Source organism: Blennius ocellaris (assembly GCF_963422515.1).
Source record: "Blennius ocellaris genome assembly, chromosome: 18".
NCBI classification, from domain to species: domain Eukaryota; kingdom Metazoa; phylum Chordata; class Actinopteri; order Blenniiformes; family Blenniidae; genus Blennius; species Blennius ocellaris.
Genome location: NC_137667.1, coordinates 25,686,794 through 25,709,364, shown reverse-complemented (window position 1 = coordinate 25,709,364; position 22,571 = coordinate 25,686,794). Strand labels below are relative to the sequence as shown.

The 22,571-nt window shown below is 42.7% G+C and overlaps 1 protein-coding gene across 3 annotated transcripts in view; it reads right to left on the bottom strand.

The window, feature by feature from the left end:
* Window positions 1–22,571, bottom strand: part of ube2j1 (ubiquitin-conjugating enzyme E2, J1) — a 90,174-nt gene that overhangs the window by 21,572 nt on the left and 46,031 nt on the right. For all 3 annotated transcript variants that reach the window (XM_080514603.1, XM_080514604.1, XM_080514605.1), the window contains exon 6: window positions 14,065–14,194. In XM_080514603.1, the coding sequence (XP_080370729.1) occupies window positions 14,065–14,194 (130 nt within the window). The remainder of the gene's footprint in view (window positions 1–14,064; window positions 14,195–22,571) is intronic.

Below are 22,571 nucleotides of genomic sequence, written 5' to 3'. Positions count from 1 at the left end.
TATTTATAGGTGTAAACCCATCATCCTACTGAGGTCACCCGCAACATGTACCCACAACACACAATATACCCACAGCACACAGCACAGCCCCAACAGAGAGCTTTAAACCTGCTGCAAGGTTAGTCTTCCTTTCATGGTTTGCAGTCTTTCGAGCCAGGCTGTAACAGTAAACAAATTGGACACAAGTGAAAATGTTCTGAAAATTCTGAATAACACCTTGAAGGACAAAGACCACATTTGATATGCAGTTATGCATATCAAATGCACGATCCAAATGTCGGCATGTCACCGCCGGGTTACCCACAGAGGCACGGAGTCAGGAGTTCCCAAAACCATAATTCTTTTATTTAAATAAACAAAAAACACAAACTCTAACTGTCACATGCAGACTCTGTAGTCCTGCCCGTCTCTCTTCTGCCTGTCACACCAGTGTCCGGGCGGCTCCTTCTTTATGGGCAGAGAGGTGAGGCAGCGGGAGGCTGGTTACAGGGGCAGCCCCACCACGATTGGGTCCCCCGGAGGAGGGGATGGAGCAAGCTGTGGACCACTCCATCTCTCCACATCTCCACCCATGTGGTGTGCGCCACCCTCTTGGACTCGGTCATCGCCCCCGCACTCTGGCGTGTCTTCACCTTCGTGGATTTAGCCAGCCATCTTGGTCTTGGGCTCGGCCGTCGCCTCCACCTTCTGAATTGACTCTGCACTCTTGGACTCGGCCACAGCCTGCGCCCTTTGGCGTGTCTTTACCTTTGTGGATTCAGCCACCCTGCGCTGCCCTCTCGGACTCGGCCGTCACCTCCGCCCTCTGGATGGACTCTATCAGGCACCTGGTCTGGGCTGGTCGCTGTCACCCCCGCTGTCGCAGCTGTTGGTGTGCGAGGGAACCGCCTCTGTGCCGTCTCGCTGAGGCCCAACCTTTCGCCGCGGAGCCGGAACTGGCGCTGAACCTGCCCGGCTCTCATCCTCCACTCCAAAGCGCCATCCATGGAATGGAACGGCACCACCAGCGTGTCAGTGGGTGAACTGTGAACCACTAGGTTACAGCCACCATTTAAAACGACAGGAAAGTAAGTAGTGGGCTGACGTGGATGCACAGGCAAGAATTCTCCACCTGAAAGGGTTGAAGTGAGAATTACCACGATCAGTAAAAAATTGACCACTACCCTGTTGAAAGGTTGACCAACGGAACCATAGACTACCCCACGTAGTGTGGTCCGTCCAAATTTAAAAACAAAATGGGACAAGGGAACACCAAAAAACCTAAACCACGCGATAAATTAACTTGTAAAGATTGTAAATATATAGAACGCTGCAGCAAAGAAAATTTTAAACATTTGGATAACTGGATTATAAAATACGGCTTCGACGGGAGCCTCAATACACAAAAAATAAGTTTTACAAGATGCCATTAAAGAAAAAACTAAAAAGGATCCTAAAAAGATGCAAAAAGGTTATGACAGCACACAAAAATGGGAAGCGCTATATAAATAAAAACAAAAAGTACTCGAGTGACTGTGACTGACCAAAAGACTGTGTGTATGAAGAGAAATTATTTTCGAAACCCAGATGATCAGTAAAACCTCACGGAGTCAACTGAGCTCTATCTGGGGAGTAAAAATAGTCTCTTATTGCTGACTCATCAGGTGAAATTGTGGGAAAACAGTAAAGCAAAAGAAATACGGATTTAAACGAAAACTGCAATCAGAAGAGTCTGTAAAAGTAGTTATACAACTTAAAGTACAAGTGTGTGTGTGTGTGTATGTGTGTGTTTGTGTTTTTGAGTGTGTTCAGTGTGTGTGCAGGAGACACGTCTCCACACTGAACGGCTTTAGACGAGATAACACAAAAACAAAACAAAGCTGCTCTAAGTAATGTGTCGGGACTACTTTTAATGTGTTTAGTGAGGAAATAAACTTATCTAAAGTAAACTTATCAAGTTATTTTGAATTTAAACTTAAAAAATCTATAAATAAAAATTGCTAAATTAACTGAATAAAATAAATGGATGAAATAAAGGAATCAATAAAGGAATCCTTGAACAAATACTTTGGGTGTATATGCATGAAGCAGAGCTCCTCCTTATCAAACAGCTGTTATGGAGACCAAGGACATTGAATGAAAACAGAATCCACAGCTCCGATCCCATTCTGCTTCTACCAGACGTTGCTGGTGGAGGAATGAGAGGCTGTGGAGGCAGTAGATTGGACTACAAACATGGAAACTCTCAACGTAATGACGAACATGCCGTGTCGCGACGTAAAATACACTTCAGCGTGCCAAGGTCGTACCATGAGAACGCACACACACACACACACACACACATAGTGGGAGAATGAAGGGATTCAAATACACAGTGTTGAACATTTCAGTAGGAACAAGTAGATACGAGTTTAAACTTGAGAGTTAGAGGATCAAAATTAGAATTTGATGTGTGTAATGAAATTCAAGACCTTTTACAGAGATCCAGGAATTAAATGGTTTATAAAAATCAACAATAGATTAGTGAAACTAAACTAAACTAACATGGTGACTAAAACTAGACTAAACATTTAGATGAAGTGTGGAAAGAGTCAGTTTACAAAAAAACAAAACCTCAAACAAGAAATTAAAAAATAAGAAACTGATCAAATTATTCTCAATTTTTTAAGATAATAGATTGTTACCTTTGCAGAAACAAAAGAATCTGGCTAGTATTTGTCTGTGATATTACGTCAAAACAAACTATCTTATCATGCGAGACATGACAGTTTGACTGTTTACCAAAAACGTACATCCTTGACCAGATTTAAAAGGTGCATCTAACAAAATCAGATTTAACAATATTGGATGAGAAAATAGAATGAAAAATAAATAAAAAATGTAGCACAGCAGAAAGAGATTTTCTATTTCTGACCAAAAGGAAAACATACTCTACCAAAACCACTATATAAATAGGCAGCAATAATGAGCCATGGGCTTCGCCTTGCCTCAACAGGAGGGATGGTACACTAATAATATCATCAATTCTTACTAAATAAAAAAATAGTTTTTTTTTTGGAGCAGTATGTATAATCTGTATAAAACAGAAAACAAAAAAGGAGGTACATTTCCAAAACCAGAATAGTGATAATAGATGCATTTTCTAAATGGATAGAACTATTTCCAACATAACATCCAGATACTGGAACATTAGCAAAAGCACTTTGCAAAAAATTATAATCCCAACATACGGAATAGCAAAAACTATTTACAGCGATAATGGAAGCCATTCGGTAAACAAATTCACATAGAAGGTATCAGAAAATTTAGGAACAAAATAAAATAAAATAAAAAATCGTTGTGCTTTTGTCCAGAAAGAGCTGGTTTAGTGGAAAAATATTCAAAAAAGCAGAAAGCCAAACTTAGATACATTTATCACATTGTAAAAAGTCATCATTGCTGAGTCTCCGACCCCACCTAGCGAGCAAAAGACTGATAATAGGGTGGATTCAGACGTTTAGAGCCTGGGTAGACCTGAAAGTCAGCAGAAGAACCATTACAAGCCGTGAAGTGACTTAGCGGAAGCCGAACTGAGCAGTAATGAAAAAGTCCTCCGGACCCTAACCGTCGTAGCAATCGAAATAATGCTTTTTTTTTTGCCTCAACACAGCGAAAGAAACCAAACCAGATCAAACACACTACCAGCCATTATTCTAAAATAATGTTTTTTAACTGATGTAGATTTAATCTAACAAGTAAAATAAATGAAAAGAAACAAGGTTAATATAAATTGATTAAATTAAACTAAATTAAATTAAATTAAAGTTATCACTTCCAACCAGCAGGTTTAGTTAAAAGAACTAACAGAACAGGTTCTAGTTAATACTGTCTACCTGGCAGACTCTGTCGTCTCATTTAAAAATGATTTGAAAACATGTTTATTTAGAAGAGCTTTTGGTTGATGGGTATTTTTTCACTATCAATCAATCAATCAATCAATCTTTATTTCTATAGCACTTTTTATACATTAAGCAACACAAAGTGCTTCCACAAAAATTAAAAACAGTGCAAAGATAAAATAGATGAATAAAAAGCAGGTGAACACACACGCACACATGCAGACACACACCATAGGTGAAGACATACCGAGTGATATGGAGACATGGCAGGACACTGAGGACTAAGGTGAGGAAAGGGACATATTTGGGCCGTCGACACTGGGGGCGGCACAACTTCCGACCACAGGGGGCGCCGCCCCACAGATCCCCCCCCAACCGGGCAGACAAGCCAATCCCACCGCATACGCGGGGGACCTGCCAGGTGCCCGGGCAGGGAAACCCATGGGACGGCTCCACCAGCGGCAAAAACCGGCCACCACCAGTGTAGCGCCCCCTAGAGGAACCACTGGAGATAAAAAAGAAAATTAGATAATTATCTGAAATAAATAAATAGAAGTAGATAAATACATTGATCAAATACATAACTATATACACACATACGTATAAAATCAGTTAAAAGCCTGATTAAAAAGGTGTAATTTAAGTGACACTAGTGTCACTTAAATTTTACACATGTATATACATTTTATATTGTTGTTTTTACCTTTTCTCCTGTACAGCACTTTGTGATTTTTATCTGTGAAAAGCGCTTTATAAATACATTTTGCTTAATTACTTACTTACCAGGAGTAAAAGTTTCAGAAAGAGATCTTGTGGGTCTCATAACAATTAATATCAAAAGAACTGAACTAAAAGTCCAAATAACAAACCATCAGATGCAATTTAAACAGACCACCACCAGGGCAATACTTTCAAACTCCAAATTTAGTGATTAAACTTTCTACAGGAAAAAGTGTATGAACAAACCAATAAATGAACCAACCAGGAGATAAATGGAAAATACTTTAAATTAAAAGTAATGTTGAATTAAAGGTAGAAGATTATTTAATGTTTTCTATTTCTGTTATAAAGGGGGGAATGACAATAAATATATATAAAAGCAATAAAAAACATGATGAGAGTTAAAAGATAATCTTCAAAAGACACATTTTATAATAAAGAGCACCTAGAATACATTTTTAATAACAGTATTGAGGTTTAAAGTCAGTATTTCTTTGGTGGTTGATCATTAATAAAATTATCGAACTGTCTAATCTGATGTGAGATGTTGCAGGTGGATCCTGAACTGATGTTGCTGCACCGCCAACAAGATCAACTTCTATTGTTTAATATTAATAAATTCAGTTTAAATAACTGTTTAAGGAAAAACAAATACTTAGTTTGCGTTAAAAATTTTGGGGAAAATAATTTTCGAGACAGGAACAGATGCCTTAGATAGGAGGTACTTTTGATTTTTTTTTTCTTTTCTTTTCTTTTTAGACATTGTCTCATTGTCAACATATGAAAATGTGCTGTACTGTTATTCCAAACAGACTTACTGACTACTTAACTAATGACATAAAAGATACACCGTAGCACCTCAGAACTTCACCTGCATAAACATCACGAGCACAAACCCTAAACATTTCCTTGGAAGCCTAAACAACTCCTGGTGCCTTGAAACAGTTCAAGCTCCAGCCAAATTCACACCATGAGCACGAGCAGACGTGTGGTGGTGGTGTGGCCCAAACAAAATCTATGATGGCCTTCCTAAGCCAGCTCAAGGATTATGTGCGCTGGTAACTTTAATCATTCCAGTAGAAGTCCATCCCCTGCATGTAACTCAAATCTCTGAGAAATTGTTGCAGACTGATGTTTACATGATTTTTCCTATCACTCCTTAAAAATGTTGACAGAATAAACTACATTCACTATAATGTTCAGCGTTTGGGGAATTGGACAGAAGTGGGTTTTTCAGCAGTTCATGCGCAGCTTTCAGCAACATCGACGACGGCTTTCCAGACGTGTATAGCAGTTGATATGTTGTTGGCGGAGAAGGGGGGTGTGTGTTCGATGTTTGGTGACAAATGTTGTACCTTTATTCCGAACAACACAGCAGCAGATGGAACGCTCACACGCGCCGTGGAGGGTCTTCGTACTTTGAATAAAAAGATGAAAGATCACTCTGGCGTTGACACATCTATGTGGGATGGTTGGGTTGATATGTTTGGGAGATACAAAGCTCTAGTAATGTCTGTTTTGATCTCCTTGGCAATCTTCACCGCCATCCTCACCCTGTGTGGCTGCTGCTGTATTCCATGTATCCGCGCCCTTCTCATCCGCCTAATCAATACTGCTATCTCTCCCATGAAACAGGACTTGGCGCGGGCTTATCCGTTGTTGGGGGGTGCTGACCATGACTCTGAAATTAGCGAGGATGATGACTTTCCATCCAGCCCGACCTTTTTTTTCAGACCCTGAAGATTACGAGTAACAGTAAAACATTAGAAACCTGAGTGTAAATGTTTGTGTTCTTGCGAAAATGATCTTGCAACTGAAAATCAATATTGAAGTGGTTGGTTACAAGTGGTGTGAGAAATTAAGCATAAGATATGACAAACAGGGGGAATATGTCAGAGTAATTTTATATATAGTTGCCATATTCGTGCTTAATTATATTCATATTCAAGTTCTATCTTATTTCGCTGTATTCTCTCTTAGCAGCGCCTCTCAGGCACTGCTCACTAATCATATGTTCTGAGCAGGTCAACCTGACCGAGGCTGATAAACAAGATGAGCCGCGTCTTCCACACAGCTGCCATCTCGACGTCCCATGCGCGGGATGTCCTTTGATTGTATTCATAGTTGATAAACTGTTAAAACTCACAGAATGTTTTGTTACTATGATGTGTATCCTGTAAACCCTCCCCTTTGTTTAATGAAATAAAAACGCAGGAGAATGGTCTGAAGCTCAGAGTGGGTAGGAGGTGTAGTCTGAACATGCTCCTAGGCCATTCTCCTCGCGAGTAACCAAAGCTCATTCGTGTTGTCTTCTTCTTTCTTGCAGATTTAATAAATGTCTGTAGCCTAAACCTGACACAGCGCAAGGGCAGCCCCCCCCCCCATGACAGCAGTGACTCGAGGTTGGATTGCTTTCCTTTCTGCATTAGGAGAGCCTCCATCAGCTGCTGATCATGAGTAGCTTGCTCCTGCTGTAACCGGGTGAAGTCCGTGAGCAGCTGAGTGAACGCCTCCTCCGCCATCTTCTCTGGGGACATTGCTCCAGGAGCACTCTTCCACGCTCTGTGGGTCTGATAGGAAGCCAGTGTGGCAGTAGAGCACATCACCATGGATTCCCCCACAGAAGCATGGAGTCAGGAGTTCCCAAAACCATAATTCTTTTATTTAAATAAATAAAAACCTCAAACTCACATGCTGACTCTGCAGTCCTGCATGTGTCTCATCTGTCTGTCACACCAGTGTCCTTTTTGGGCAGAGAGGTGAGGCAGCACACCTGTGCCCGTATTCATGAAGTGTCTCAGGGAATTCCTATCTTAGCAAGTTATTCTTAGCTTAAAAGTGACTCAGGAAGTGTTTAAGAGTCACTCTCAGCAAGGAGTTGACAGCAACATTTATCTTAGTGAGGAGGTGTGGTTGACACTGTTGCTATGTATAATGTAGTCTGCTGAAAGCTGTGATTGGTCGTTAGAGAGAGGAAGACACCCTGTGCTTCTTGCCTGTATTCACAAATGCTGGAGGATGTTGCAGGCAGCAGAACGTTCTCCACGGCATCTCCAGACTCTGTCACCTCTGTCACATGTGCTCAGTGTGAACCTGCTTTCATCTGCGAAGAACACAGGGCGCCAGTGGCAAATTTGCCAATCTTGGTGTTCTCTGGCAAATGCCAAACGTTCTGCTCGGTGTTGGGCTGTAAGCACAACCACCACCTGTGGACGTCAGGTCCTCATATTACCCTCATGGAGTCTGTTTCTGTCCGTTTGAGCAGACACATGCACATTTGTGGCCTACTGGAGGTCATTTTGCAGGGCTCTGGCAGTGCTCCTCTTGGTCCTCCTTACACAAAGGTGGAGGTAGCGGTCCTGCTGCTGGGTTGTTGCCCTCCTGTGGCCTCCTCCACGTCTCCTGATGTACTGGCCTGTCTCCTGGTAATGCCTCCATGCTCTGGACACTACGCTGACAGACACAGCAAACCTTCTTGCCACAACTCGGATTGATGTGCCATCCTGGATGAGCTGCACCACCTGAGCCACTTGTGTAGGTTGTAGACTCCGTCTCATGCCACCACTAGGGTGAACCAGCATTCAAAAGTGAACAAAACATCAGCCAGAAAGCATAGGATCTGAGAAGTGGTCTGTGGTCACCACCTGCAGAACCACTCCTTTATTGGGGGTGTCTTGCTAATTGCCTATAATTTCCACCCATTGTCTATTCCATTTGCACAACAGCAGGTGAAATTGATTGTCAATCATTGTTGCTTCCTAAGTGGACAGTTTGATTTCACAGAAATGTGATTGACTTGGAGTTGCATTGTGTTCCCTTTATTTTTTTGAGCAGTGTATATAAAAACATACACATATATAAAAATCAGTTAAAAGCCTGATTAAAAAGGTGAGTTTTTCTAACCTCAATGGACTGCAGCCCTGAGGTTACCCGGCAGGCTGTTCCACAAACAGGGGCCGTAGGAGCTAAAAGCAGCCTCCCCATGTGTCTTGGTTCTCGCTCGAGAGGCAATTAAAAGGCCAGTGCTGGAGGACCTCAGGGTCTGTGAGGGTCGATATGGTAAAAGTAGGTCCAGAATGAGGGTCCAGAACACTAACACCTACAGAACGGCGTTATCACCTACATTTAGGGAAACTTGAATTTCTAGCTTTAAGTGGGCAGTCTGTGAAAAGTTGAGACTATATTTTTTCTGCACCACACTTTACAGTGTACACGGATAACAAGCCGTTGACATATGTGATGAGTACAGCCAAAGTAAACACTGTTGGTCATAGATGGGTGGGTGAACTTGCCGACTTCCGCTTTGAAATCAGATAAAGACCAGGCAGAGCAAATATATACGCTGACACATTGTCTAGGCCAGCAGTCCCCAACCTTTTTTTGCTCAGCAGACCGGTTTAATGTCAGACAATATTATCACGGACCGGTCTTTAAGGTGCCGTGGATAAATACTACAAAATAAAATGATACGACAAACAGAAAAACTGTGGTATTTGGTAAATATAATAATAAATGTGAATCCACTGTTTACTTGTATGTCTTTCTACTTACTTGTACATCATTCTTCTGTCTCCTCATTGTTCAGACTCGGATAATAAATAAAACATAAATAATATATGGTATTTATGCTTCGTGTGCGGCCCGGTACCAGATGGCCCATGGACCAGTACCGATCCACGGCCTGGGGGTTGGAGACCGCTGGTTTAGGCTACCATTGGGTATTAACACATTTGTTGACGCATGCACCAAAGAGCTCTCCAGACACCATTCAGACTCTGGGATGGAAGCAAAGTGGCTAAGTTGAAAGAAGTTGCTTATGTTGCTGCCTTGGATATTTCACAGAATAGGCTGGCGTCTCATGTACAAAGCCCACTTCCTACCATAAGCTATGACGAGCTTGTGAAGTCCCAGCGGGATGGTCCAACTATCAGCCAAGTTGTTAAACTGAAGGAGACAACTGACACACTAACCCGTGACATGAGGAACAAAGTGAGTGGGCCATGAAGAAAACTTCTGTATCACTGGGATAAACTGCACTAAAAAGGTCCCTGCTCTACAGGAAGACAAGTCAAAGGTCTCAACTGGTCTTACCAGAATGTTATCGGCCAATGGCCCTGAAACTCATCCACAATGTCATGTGGGAATGGAAAAAGTCCTAACCCTGGTCAGAGACAGATTTTACTGGCCATACATGAAACAGGATGTTGAGGCTTACGTGACAAGAAGCCTGCCTCACACGTCAGAGCACCCATGGGGAGCATTACAACAAATTCCCCTCTAGAGCTTGTGTCTATCTACTACCTTCACTGGGAGGAGAGCAAGAGAGGTTTTGAATACATTTTGATTGTTGTCGATCATTTTACAATTAAGTAAAAATTATTTCTATAGCGCTTTTCAGGGTCACAAAGTGCTTCACATTTTACAATAAAAAAAAAAACCAAGAACACAGTAACATGCAAGTACAGTACAATGCCAGTAGAATGTACAAAAGGGTACATACAAAGGGTAGCTAGAAAGCCTCCCTAAAAAAGTGTCTTCAGTTGATTTTTGAAATCATCCAATAGCATGCAGAGTGTGTGTGGTAGATCATTCCAGAGAAGAGGAGCAACCACCTTGTTAGGCCTGGAATCCATGCTCTCCTTCAAGCAGTTCTCCCAAAGAGAACAGGCTACAAGAACAATGTAATAAAACAGCATGGTGGCGAGGACAGGGCCACAAGCCCCCAGTTGGAAAAGTCCATCATTGGTCGAACCCGACCCGGACACTGCAGGTGTCCGAAATGCAACTTGGTCAAACCCAGCTTGCAACCAACTGCCCTCTGCTTCTCAAACTGGTCTCCAAGCAGAGAGGACGTCTCAAAGTGAGTCACAAGAACCAAACCACGGTTCAGCCAGCTGGTGCCCAGAACACACTGTTGGACTATCCTTTTTCTCTTTTCCTTTTTTTCATTTTGTGGATCCTGGGAACCAGATGCAAAGCGTATCCCGCCGTCACGTGGGTTAATTGATTTGAGATAAGCTCGCCACATAGTCACATTTAGCATCCGAACTGCTAACTTGTGCTGCCGTGATACATCCATATCGCCACCAGAGTTTGGCTGCATGTCTCAACATCCAGGTAAACTCCGGCGTAGCAGTAATGGTTCGGCCCCGGTGAGACCACTTGCTCCAAGCGTCCCCCGCACCTACGCACGACGGCCATGTTGTTTACCTGGTCGCCGAGCCACCGCCGCTTCCCTAGAAATAGTGAGTCAAAGGCCTCGAGTGGCTGCATGGGTCATCACAATTTCTCCTTACGTCCACCTGGTGGTCGCATCGAGTCATTGTGCTCTCCCTCCGCGCACCTGCGCATTCCCCGAGTGGTCGTCACGGACACCGCCCCGAACCAGACGCCTGCCTCCCTCTGTCGTCTGTTCGAGATCAATACACCCACTCACACTGACCCTCCATCGCTGCATATATATATATATATATATATATATATATATATATATATATATATATATATATATATATATATATATATATATATTTTTTTTTTTTTTTTTATTAAATTTTTTTTTAAAACATACAATTTTGTTAATTGTATGTTCACATTTTTTGTGAGATGTTGTATGAATCTGAATCCATACTCCTGTGGGATACAGATCATTTCGATAGTTGAACAGATTCAGATAGTGGTGTACTCGCTCATCCTTAGCACGCACGCACGCACGCACGCACGCACGCACAAAACATTGAAAAACAGCACATATATCCAGGCCCGCCCCTCCCTACACGCCGAACACGCGCTGTGCGTAGGGCCCCGCGATCCATGGGGGGCCCCATTTTGCGCAAGTGAATTGAATTTCCCTCAATAAAGTACAATCATTCTCTGCAAATGCGCAAAGGATGCGCGTGCATTTTGCCGAGAGGGGCGTAGAGCACCGCCACCAAGTCAGCCCGGGGGAGGGGGGGGGTAGAGAGAGAGAGAGAGAGAGAGAGAGAGCTTCCAAACGTCAATACAATTCAGGAGCTAGCAAAAGAAAGAAAAAGTCCAAACAAGAAGAGGCTCGTGGTGGGTATGTTGTTTAAATAAAAAAGAAAAGACTTATGTCACAAAGTGTTTTCAGACATGTGCATCTGTAAAGTTATTGTTCCACTGTTGATCTACAAAGTTCTTGTTCCACTGTTGATAGAGGCTGTTCATTTGATTCGTTAGTAATTGTAATTTATTATTATTATTATTATTATCATTATTATTATTATTATGTTATTGGAAGGGGGCCCCCCCAAAAAAATCCTGCTTAGGGCCCCCATTTGGCCAGGGGCGGCCCTGCATATATCCACAGGGCTGCATTTTTATTCATTATTTATATACCTCATTTTTTCACCATCTGTCCAAGCGGATAGAGGGAAATGAGCTCATCAAGGGAGGAGAGTTCATCCCGGGTAGCCAGTTGGTCCTTGAGTCTCTCCGAGAGACCCTTGGGCTGCTGACATGGTGCTCTGGGAGAAGGAGAGAAGCTGCCGTGCTGCCTCCCTTTTCTTTACCGGTTGATCAAACGCCTCCTTAAGCTCCTCGGTAAAGTGGACCCAAGTCTGAATATCCGGGGAGTTGTGGTTTCAGTGTCGTCACCCGCCGAGCTGCCTTCCCTTGCAGGAGGTTGGTGGTGTTGGCTATCTTGGCCCGATCAGAGGGAAACTTGGAAGGCTAGAAGTCGAAGACGAGGCAGCACTTCAGCAGGAACTGATGACAGGAGCCCAGTTCCCGGCGTATGGTTCCGGTGGGGGAAACAAAGGGCTCCTTGCCGGGACAAGAGTTGTCCAGGTACCTTGGGGAGTGAGTGGCGCGGGAATTTGACGCAGAAGCGGCGGTAGAAGTCTGCTGGACCAGCCGCTGGTGAATGTCCTGGATGGAGGCAGCGAGCTCCTGCAGCAGATGTTCATGCCAACCGAGTAATGCTCCCTGGGAGGAGAGGGCTTCTCCCACCGAGATGAGGTCTGCTGGGTTCATTTTTGGGCCAGAAGATTCTGTTACGGCTGGGAGCCGGTGTGTAATGTTGTGAAACCCAGAAGCAGACCAGGAGGCATAGCAGGTGCAATTAGTAACAGTTTATTTCTATTGTAAAACCTGGTGAGAGGACCGCAGCAGGGAGGCACGCTGCACCGGGAGGAGGTGCACCGATGACACAAGAATCGATTAGTAAATCACCTGCAGGTGTCAGTGAGCGAGGATCCGGTGCTGGAGCGAGGTGTGTGTGTGTGTGTGTGTGTGTGTGTGTGTGTGTGTGTGTGTGTGTGTGTGTGTGTGTGTGTGTGTGTGTGTGTGTGTGTGTGTGTGTGTGTGTGTGTGTGTGTGTGTGTGTGTGTGTGTGTGTGTGTGTGTGTGTGTGTGTGTGTGTGTGTGTGTGTGTGTGTGTGTGTGTGTGTGTGTGTGTGTGTGCGCGCGTGAGTGAAAGAAAAATGTAGAAAATGCATTTAAGGAATTTGATGAGACCCCAGGAAGAATAGCGACTGAGATTTCCGAAGCTCATGGGGATCTTAATAAAATGAAATGAAATTGCCAATGGGCTGTCCACATCTACTCCATGTCCGTTTTCCGGTAGAGTTTGCATGGAGAAGAAAATGGCCATGTGTAATATTAGAGTAGAGCACTCATCTACTTGTGTGAAGGTCAAAGAGAGTATCCACCACCAGAGGGAGTGGTTATTTCACCACATGAGGTCATGAAGAGAAAATCTCTGATTCACCTAACGATGAGGACGCATCGTTAAAGAGTGGAGAAAGCAGGTCTGGGAGATGACAGATGTTCTTCACTTCTGGGGTCTCATACACAGGCTATCAAGATACGTATCACTGTTGGAAAAGCCGTAGAAAGTTTAATTTTTCATAATATAAAACCTTGAACACATTTTGTAATAATTACACAGATCATCTAAATGAAGATGAACTTGAAGCTGATTTTTAGATACGACATGCAGTAAAAGGAGCCTCCAGTGATCTCTGAGCTTGCCTTAACTTCAGCTGACCCAAACTGCTGACTGAAGCTCTGTGATGTAAAAACACACACAAATCATTTCATCACACGTCATTTCATCCACAGCTTGGTGTACCACTGGGCGTCAAGAAGAGATATGAAATAATTCTGCATGAAAATAAGAATATTTCACTGATATCGTATTTAGAATGGGAAAGCTGTGTGGGGAAAGACCAGTAGAAGGTAGTTGAACTCCTCAAAGTGAATTGATTTGGTTCAATGTGGTGTCTGCGGACAGTGATGATGCTATGAGAAGAAACAGTGGCTGTACCCTGGTTGTGACTGCAGTCATATTTAATATCTCACAGTGTAGTCCGCTGAATTACATAGCATTTGTAGAATCATGTAAAAATTGAAATAAGTGTCCATCTTTTGGATGCTGCAGAGCGAGGCAGTGACCGTAAACAAACTCTTCACGGTTAAACAGCTTACTGAACCCTTCGACTCACACAGCAGACAGTGAGTGTACCTTGAAGTTGATTTGCTGAGCCAGTTCTTTGGCCTGGTGGTCTTCAGCGCTGGGGTTGCTATTAGGGGTGAGGGCCATAAGGGCGGTGTGCATGGAGCAGCCGCATGTCTCGCAGCAGAAGTCCTGGGACCTGCCAAAGAACAGAGGAGGAATATCAGGTCCACTTTATTGGTTTCAATCTCCGGTTGAATAACAGAAGAAATGACCTGATGGAAAGCTCTACAGATGCTTGGCCTTCAGACCAGGCTACTTTAAAAAGGTGGAAGCTATTCCAGCTGATTTTAGAAGAAGGATGAACCGAACGGCTGCAATTACTGAGTATAACACATTGAGCTGCAGCACATGGAAGCTACCAGTTAATATGCAGTTTCAGTGATTAATAAATACTGCAGAACTTTAATCACAAAGTTTTGTGTTTCTGTTTGGCAATGAGAGGGCAGCAGTCAAACTACTACTGCACAGAAATGTTGGTAAAACATATTTCACATTCCCTATATTTGGTATTGAATTTATTTATTTTTTTGTTCACATTTAATTACACTGAATTTTACCAGAGCATTATTTCAACATATTTATTGAGGCCTCCTGGTTCAAAGTGCTGTGAAATGCAAAAGGAAAAAGAAATAAGTGTTATGAAGCATTCGACTGGAAGGTTTTTACAAACCCTCATAGGATGTTGGATTTGCTGGATTTGACCACTGCATTACTGATTGACTGGCTCATGGTAATAAATCTAAAATGCAGACTTCTCCAGCGAATTTCCCCATTGACCATAAACCATTATAATGATTAGTATGTGATAAGATAAAAACAATGAGACAATGTCTTATCCAACATGCTAATCTGCTAAGCTAACTAGCCTAGCAGGAACCAGCTCATTAGCTACTGATCCGTAACCCCCCCCAACATCAGCTCAATTGACTCAACAGACTTTGTTACTGTGCCAAATTACTGTTACATTATATTAACTTGAATTTTTCTATGATGTCTGCCATTTTGGCTTCACCGTTAGAGAGAAAAAAGCTTTGAATTCTGCCATGAGTTCTACCTCCATTTTCTACCATATGCCTTCAATGATACTCAAGCCTGTTGGGTGTCATCCCAGATAGACAATTCCCAGTTTGACGACAGTGTTTTTTTCCCCAGATAGCCGATTCCCAGATAGACAAATCCCAGACAGGGGACTTGGTTAAAAAAAAGTAAGACAAAATGAAAAATAAAAAGCCATCAATGAGAATAAAAACCTTTAGACAACTTATTTGTAATGTTTCAGTTTGGGGTCAGCTGGTAAGGATAAAGGGTTTTTGATGAGTACAAGCACGATATGAGTAAAACTCATCAATATCTGTGTTCGTGCTGAAGGAAAATCCTCATTTGGTAACTGACTGTCTTCACGGTCTGTGATTGGCCAGTCACACACAGAGCCCACCCCTCTTGACACACACACATCTGCAGCAGCTCTGCTCCACTGTCTCGCACACACACACAGTGACTGAACTCTCTATGCTTGGCTTGACTCTAGCTCAACTCCATTTCAGTTTGTATGATATTTAAAGTTACTTGGTGAAGTTGTTCCGTAAAGTACGCGGTGCATTTGACAAGACAGAGCTGAAAACGCCTCGTGTCTCGTCGGTCACTGCCTCCACTCCGGTCGCGTTTTTTTTTTTGTTTTTTTTTACCCGTCTGCTTACTCTTAGTTTGACTGGTGGTGTAAAGTCAGTTGAAAACTTTGCTCGTACTGAACATTGTGCTTTTGAAAAGAACACAGTGAACAAGGCTGACATATTATTTCCCTGTTTGTCTCCACTGGATGTTTACATGAATCACCAGGTTCACACATTAAAAAATAAAGTCTTACAGACCACTTACACACATACACACATATAGCTGAACACATAAAGTCGCCTATATCAATATGTTTATTGTATATGGCTGTTCATAAAATAAATATATTATAAATACTACAAATTAAGCTTTATACACTGTATATCGTATATAGTTTTTTTTATATACAAAACATCAAATCTCAATTCTGAGGCTGTTCTGTAGTAGTTATATAATAATAATAGTTTTCAAATAAACAATAAATAAAGCAGCTTCTGATCAATCCATATCTTTTTTTTTATTAATAAAAGACATTTTTAAATATATTACAGTCATTCCAATGTGCTTTTCAATTCAAAATCTTTTTATTAACATTTTCTCATTGTAACAAATGTGCAGTGCTGAATAGTCATTACAGAGACATGAGATAGACGTGGGTGTATATCAATCACATCATGCACAAATAGGATATATAAAAACAAAGACAAAAAAAGAAAAGAAAGAAATGTTTTAAAAGAAAAAAAAAAAAAAAAAAGGACCCCGAACAGAGCAGTCAATGGGTTTGGTTCCAGTTTGATGTTTAACACCCGAGAAAGTGTATGAAAAACCTCCCTCCAATATTTCTCAAGGCCTGAGCAGGACCAGTACATGTGAATAAGAGAAGCTTCCGCATGTTTGCATTTGACACAGTATGGACTAATATCCGGGTACATGGAGGACAGTTTTGCTTTTGAAATATGAGCCCTATGTACCACCTTAAACTGAATTAAACATTGACGTGCACAGAGGGAGGTTGAATTAACCAGTTTAAGAATGGAAAGCCAAGTATCCTCTGGTAAAGGAAAACCCAAGTCCTCCTCCCATGCTGTTTTGAGCTTCTCTGTGGGGGCACTCCTAAAATCTAGTAGCTTGCCATAAAGAGCCGAAATTAGCCTCTTTTTAAGTGGGTCTATAGAGAGGACAGTGTCAACGATGGTCAAATCCGGTGCTGTTATAGATCTGGTCGCCTGGGAGAGAAGAAAATGTCTTGCCTGAAGATACCTGAAGAAATTTGACTTTGGGAGGCTGAATTTTCTACTAAGCTGCTCAAATGATGCCAAATAGTTATCCATAAACAGATCCTTGAAACGTACAATCCCCTTCCTGTGCCATTCTTGAAAGACTGAGTCCTGACAGGATGGTTTGAAAAGATGGTTTGATGCAATGGGGCTTAGCAGGGAGAAGCTATGAAGACCAAAATACTTCCTAAATTGGGCCCAGATTTTTAGAGAGTGTTTAACCACTGGATTTCCGATTGATCTAAGTGGGGGAAGTGGAAGTGAGGATCCAAGGAGTGCAAGAATTGACAAATTGTTATTTGACTGTAACTCCATCGCCACCCAGTCAGGACAGTCAGGCTGGCCATAACAGGAGGACCAGAATGCAAGGCAGCGTAAATTAGCAGCCCAGTAATAGAAGCGAAAATTTGGAAGGGCCAGACCCCCCGTCGCCTTGGTCTTTTGAAGATGAATCCTGTTCAAACGTGGTCGCTTACCCTGCCATAAATATGAGGAAATAACTGAGTCAAGAAGTTGAAAAAAGGATCCGGGGATAAAGAGTGGTAAGGCCTGGAAGAGGTACAGAAATTTAGGTAGAATGGTCATTTTGATTGAATTGATACGGCCCACAAGCGACATCGACAGGGGCGACCATTGTGTTAGGATTTGTTTAGTTTGATTTAACAATGTGATAAGGTTCTCCTGGAAAAGATCTTTATGCTTCCTTGTCACAGATATGCCTAAATAGGAAAATTTGTTGTTCTCAATTTTAAAAGGAAAACTGCTGAGGTCTAAGGCACATGCTTCATTATTGATGGGAAAAAGCTCACTTTTACTGAGATTTAATTTGTAGCCTGAAAGTTTACCGAACTGACTAAGCAGCGACAGAACAGGGGGCAATGAAGCTGCTGGATAGGAAATGAAGAGCAGCAGGTCGTCCGCATAAAGTGAAACTTTATGCTCAATGTGACCTCTCCAGACACCAGATACATCCTTACAAGAGCGAAGTGCTATGGCAAGTGGTTCAATAACCATGTTGAAAAGCATGGGACTGAGGGGACACCCCTGACGGGTTCCACGATGCAAACTAAAGGGTCCTGACCGTTGAGAGTTGGTGCGAATTGAGGCTGTGGGATGCAAATATAATAGTTTAATCCATGAAGTAAAATTTGGACCAAAGCCAAATTTACTCAGCACAGTAAGGTAGATCCATTCAACGCGATCGAATGCTTTCTCCGCATCAAGGGAAACAATGCATTCAGGGACATCTTCAGAGGCAGAGTAAATAATGTTAAGCAGTCGTCTTATGTTGAAGTAGGACTGCCTGCCTTTAACAAAGCCTGTTTGGTCTTTGGATATGATTGTAGGGAGGACATTCTCCAATCTATGGGCCAGGACCTTGGCTAAAACTTTAGCATCTGTGTTTAGGAGGGAGATAGGCCTGTACGAGGCGCATTCCATCGGGTCTTTACCTTTTTTAGCAATGAGAGTAATACAGGCCTCAGAAAATGAAGAAGGGAGGGAGCCTTGTCTGCAGGATTCTGAGAGAACTGAACATAGTGATGGGGAAAGCAGCAAGGAGAATTTCTTTTAAAATTCTGCCGGGAAGCCGTCAGGGCCTGGACACTTACCAGACTGCATTGAGGAAATGGCTAGTGCTATTTCTGCCTGGGATATAGGTTCCTCTAATTTCTTCCTTAGGTCCGGTGAGAGACTGGGAATACCAAGACCGTTTAGAAAATCAGAAATATCATCGCAATCAGTCTGAGATTCCGAGGTGTATAGCTGGGTATAGAAGTCCCTGAATGCATCATTAATTTGTAAGTGATCTGTAGTTACATGGCCGCTTGGTAACCGGATTTCTGAGATATTTTGTTTAGCCTGGGAGCCTTTAAGTTGGTTAGCTAATAATTTGTCTGATTTGTCTCCATATATATAAAACATGGTTTTACTTTTTAAGAGTGATTGTTCTATTGAATGAGTGGTAAGGAGGTCAAATCTGGTCTTAAGTTCCAGCCGCTTTTTGTATAGATCTGGAGACTTTGTCTGAGCGTATTGTTTATCGATCTCTTTAATTTGGTGGGCATGGTCTGAGCGCTCCTTATAGGACTCTCGCCTCACTTGCGCAGTGTAAGATATAATCTGTCCCCGGATATAAGCCTTGAGGGAATCCCAAACAATTAGACTGGATATGTCCGGAGACAGATTAGTAGTAAGAAAAAAAGCTATTTCCTTTTCCATGAATTTAACAAAATTATCATCAGACAGCAAAGTTGAATTAAATCGCCACTGTCTGCCTCTTTGTGGCAGGTCAGGAAGGGACATGGTTAGGGCAATAGGAGCATGGTCAGAGATGACAATGCTCTGATAGGCACAGGAGTGAACCAGGGGAATCAATTTATTATCAATGAAAAAATAGTCGATCCTCGAGTATGTGTGATGAACATGTGAGAAAAAGGAGTATTCTCTGTCGCATGGATGCAGAGAGCGCCACACATCGCAGACACCAAAGTCAGAAAGAAAAGCCTGAATAAAACGGGCTGACCTACTCGCTGTGCTGGGGTTCGTAGAGGATCGGTCCAAAACCGGGTCAAGCCAACAGTTAAAGTCGCCACCAAGTATGAGAGAATATGTATTAAGATCTGGGAGCAGGGAGAACAATCGTTCAAAAAAGACTACGTCATCTATATTAGGGGCGTAAACATTTACAAGTACGACTGGTGTATTGTATAATTTACCGGAGATAATCACATATCGACCAAATTTATCAGAGATCACACTATGCAGTTCAAATGATACATCTTGACTGATAAGGATTGAAACTCCTCGGGCTTTGGCTTGAAATGAGGAATGGAATCCCTGTCCCGACCATCTTGAAAGTAGACGGTTATTGTCTGAACTGCGAATATGGGTTTCTTGTAGAAAGGCTATTTCTGTTTTAAGTTGTTTTAGATGTGAAAAGACCTTTCTTCTTTTAACAGGGTGATTTAAGCCCTTAACATTCCAGCTCGCCAGCTTCAAATGTCTACTCATAGCATTTGACATGAAAAGTTATGGTGTGAGCACAGTGACCTGGACAAAAAACTGAAAAGTGTTAGAGTTATGACGTTTTCTTTGACCTCCGAACTGTGACGCTTCCCGCATGGACTTATTCAAACTGTTAAAATGGCGTCGGACTGTTTTGTTATTGAGCTGTAGATGGTGGAAGAATACTGAAATGCATCATGGGTAGCGTAGTTTGTTCAGTCTGTGTGAAGGTCCGCCAATAGGAGAGCACGTTGCTTACGCCGCCTTCTAGCGGTGGCCAATGGGAAGAGGGGATTTACCGGAGCACGTGTTTTATCTAGTGGAAGGTCCTGCTGGCTCACTCTCTCTGTCCATTCCTACTCGTACTGATCTGACCTGTTTCATCCTCGGCTGTTTTCCTTCGCGTTTATCGGCTAAGTATAAGACAAATCTTTGGAAGGCCAGTATTTCTGTCTTTTGTAATAAATTACTGTGTTAATCCAATCTCAAGGTTTGTGGAACTGTGACTTAATGTTCGCTGCTGCTTCCCTTCAAAAGAGATCTGTCCTCTCTTCTGTGCTGGGGAGAAACACGACAGGACAAAAGAAATATATAGAACTAGTGTAAAGTATTAATTTCAAAAGAATAATTGAAACGTTTCTGGCAATGACATATCTCCCCACCCCGCCCTCCCCGACCAAGACAGCTGCTAAAAAAAAAAGCAGCAAGCTCTTCAGAACCAACATTATACAACAACACATCTTCCTAACTAGCACTAAACTAACTATTGCTCCTATATTGTGAACATTTATGGACTTAGAACCTCAAAACCAACGTGTATACTTAAGAGGAATAGTAAAAAGTAAGTTAGTAAAAGAAGGGATTCCCTTTCCAAAATAGGACTTTGACACCCTGATTTGAGCTCTGAAATATAATTACAGAAAGATAAAGCAGATACAAATTCCTGGCCCAAATAATGTAGTATTCAAATTGTCAATCAAAATTATTACAGAGCCAGCAGGCAAAGTGGTAGAACTTATGATACTCTCAGAAGGTGCACGTTATGGCAGAGTCAAAACAAATCAAGCTTCAAGCACAATGTCAATGCAGATTGTCCAAACAGCACAAGATTTTTTTCGCAAATTTGAAGAAAAGAAAAAGAGAGAAAGAAAAAAAGAAAAAAGTAAATAAAAAATTATCGGTGATAGTTGTCCGCAAAGGGGAGCGGGGAATAGATACTCACGTACTAACCAGATGAGTGAACATGCCCACCTATGTAATGTAAACAAACCACACCAACTAAAATGGCGCTGAACCTGCAGAGTGGCAGGGTCGCGAACAGTAGTGAGTTGTTAAACCGTGCTATTATGGCGACTTCGGAGACTTGCGGGGGGTCTCGATGTATTTCTGCGCCTCGTCCACGGAGCTGATCCACTTTCTGGCCCCACCGGACAGCGTAAGACGGAGCCGGGCGGGGTAGAGGAGAGCGGGCTTCAGACCCAGTTTGTAAAGTTCTGCCATTACTCCAAAGTATTCTGATCGCTGACTGAGAACTTCGGGGCTGTAGTCCTCCACAACGCGAACCGGCTGGCCGTGATATTCAAGTTTCCCTCTCCGCCGTGCCTCTCTGATGAGAAGATCCTTCGTCTGGTACCGGTGTAGGCGGAGGATTACTGGCCGTGGTCGCTGTCCAGGGGCCGGCTTGGATGCTAGAGAGCGATGGGCTCTGTCGATTTCTGGTGGTGAGGGCAGTGTGTTATTCCCAAATACCTCGCACAGCAGCTTCGAGAAGAACTCGGTAGGAGATCCACTTTCAATGGACTCCGGTAGACCCAGGATTCGTATGTTCTGCCTCCTGCTTCGGCTCTCCAAATCGTTAACTTTAGCCTTTAGCCTAGCATTATCATTGCGTAGAGTCGAGCAAATGCCTTCAAGGTCGACGACTCTTTGACTGAGGTCTTCTGTAGCAAGTTCGAGGGACGAGACACGTTGGCCATGGTCCTCCACTGCAAGCCGCGTTTGGTCAAGTTTCGAGTCGAGCTGACTGAATGATGTCTTGAACTCGGTGGCTAACGCTGCACGATGTTCCTCAAGCAGCTCGGTGATGGCTGCTAGTGTTAAGCTAGCGCTAGCTTCTTCTTTTCTGCTGGACTTGCCGCTTTTCGCAGTCATTTCAGAGGTAGCGGGACTTGTTTTGGCGAAACAAAAAGAGAAAAGAAAGAAAAGGAAGAGGGAATTCCGTTTGTCTTAAAAGTTTGAGGGCTAGGTGGTTTAAAAAGTTAGATATTCATGGGAGCACTCGCACAACACGTCTACGCCATCAACTCGCTAACCGGAAGTCATTCCAATGTGCTTTTATAAAGAAAATAGAAAAGCCCAACATATCCACATGAGCAGCAAGTTTGTTTGCGACTGTGGAAAGAAAAAACTCCCCCCAACAGGGAGAAACCTTTGTAGAAGCCAGACTCAGAGGTGGCGGCATTCTGCTGACCGGTTGGGGTGAGAGGATAGAGGAGAGGAGAGGAGAGGAGAGGAGAGACAGAGATAGACTTGGTGGGGAGATACATACAATACCCTTGTTAGTGCTACATGTATTTCTTTTTTTTTTTTTCATTATAATACAGTAATCACAGTGATCCA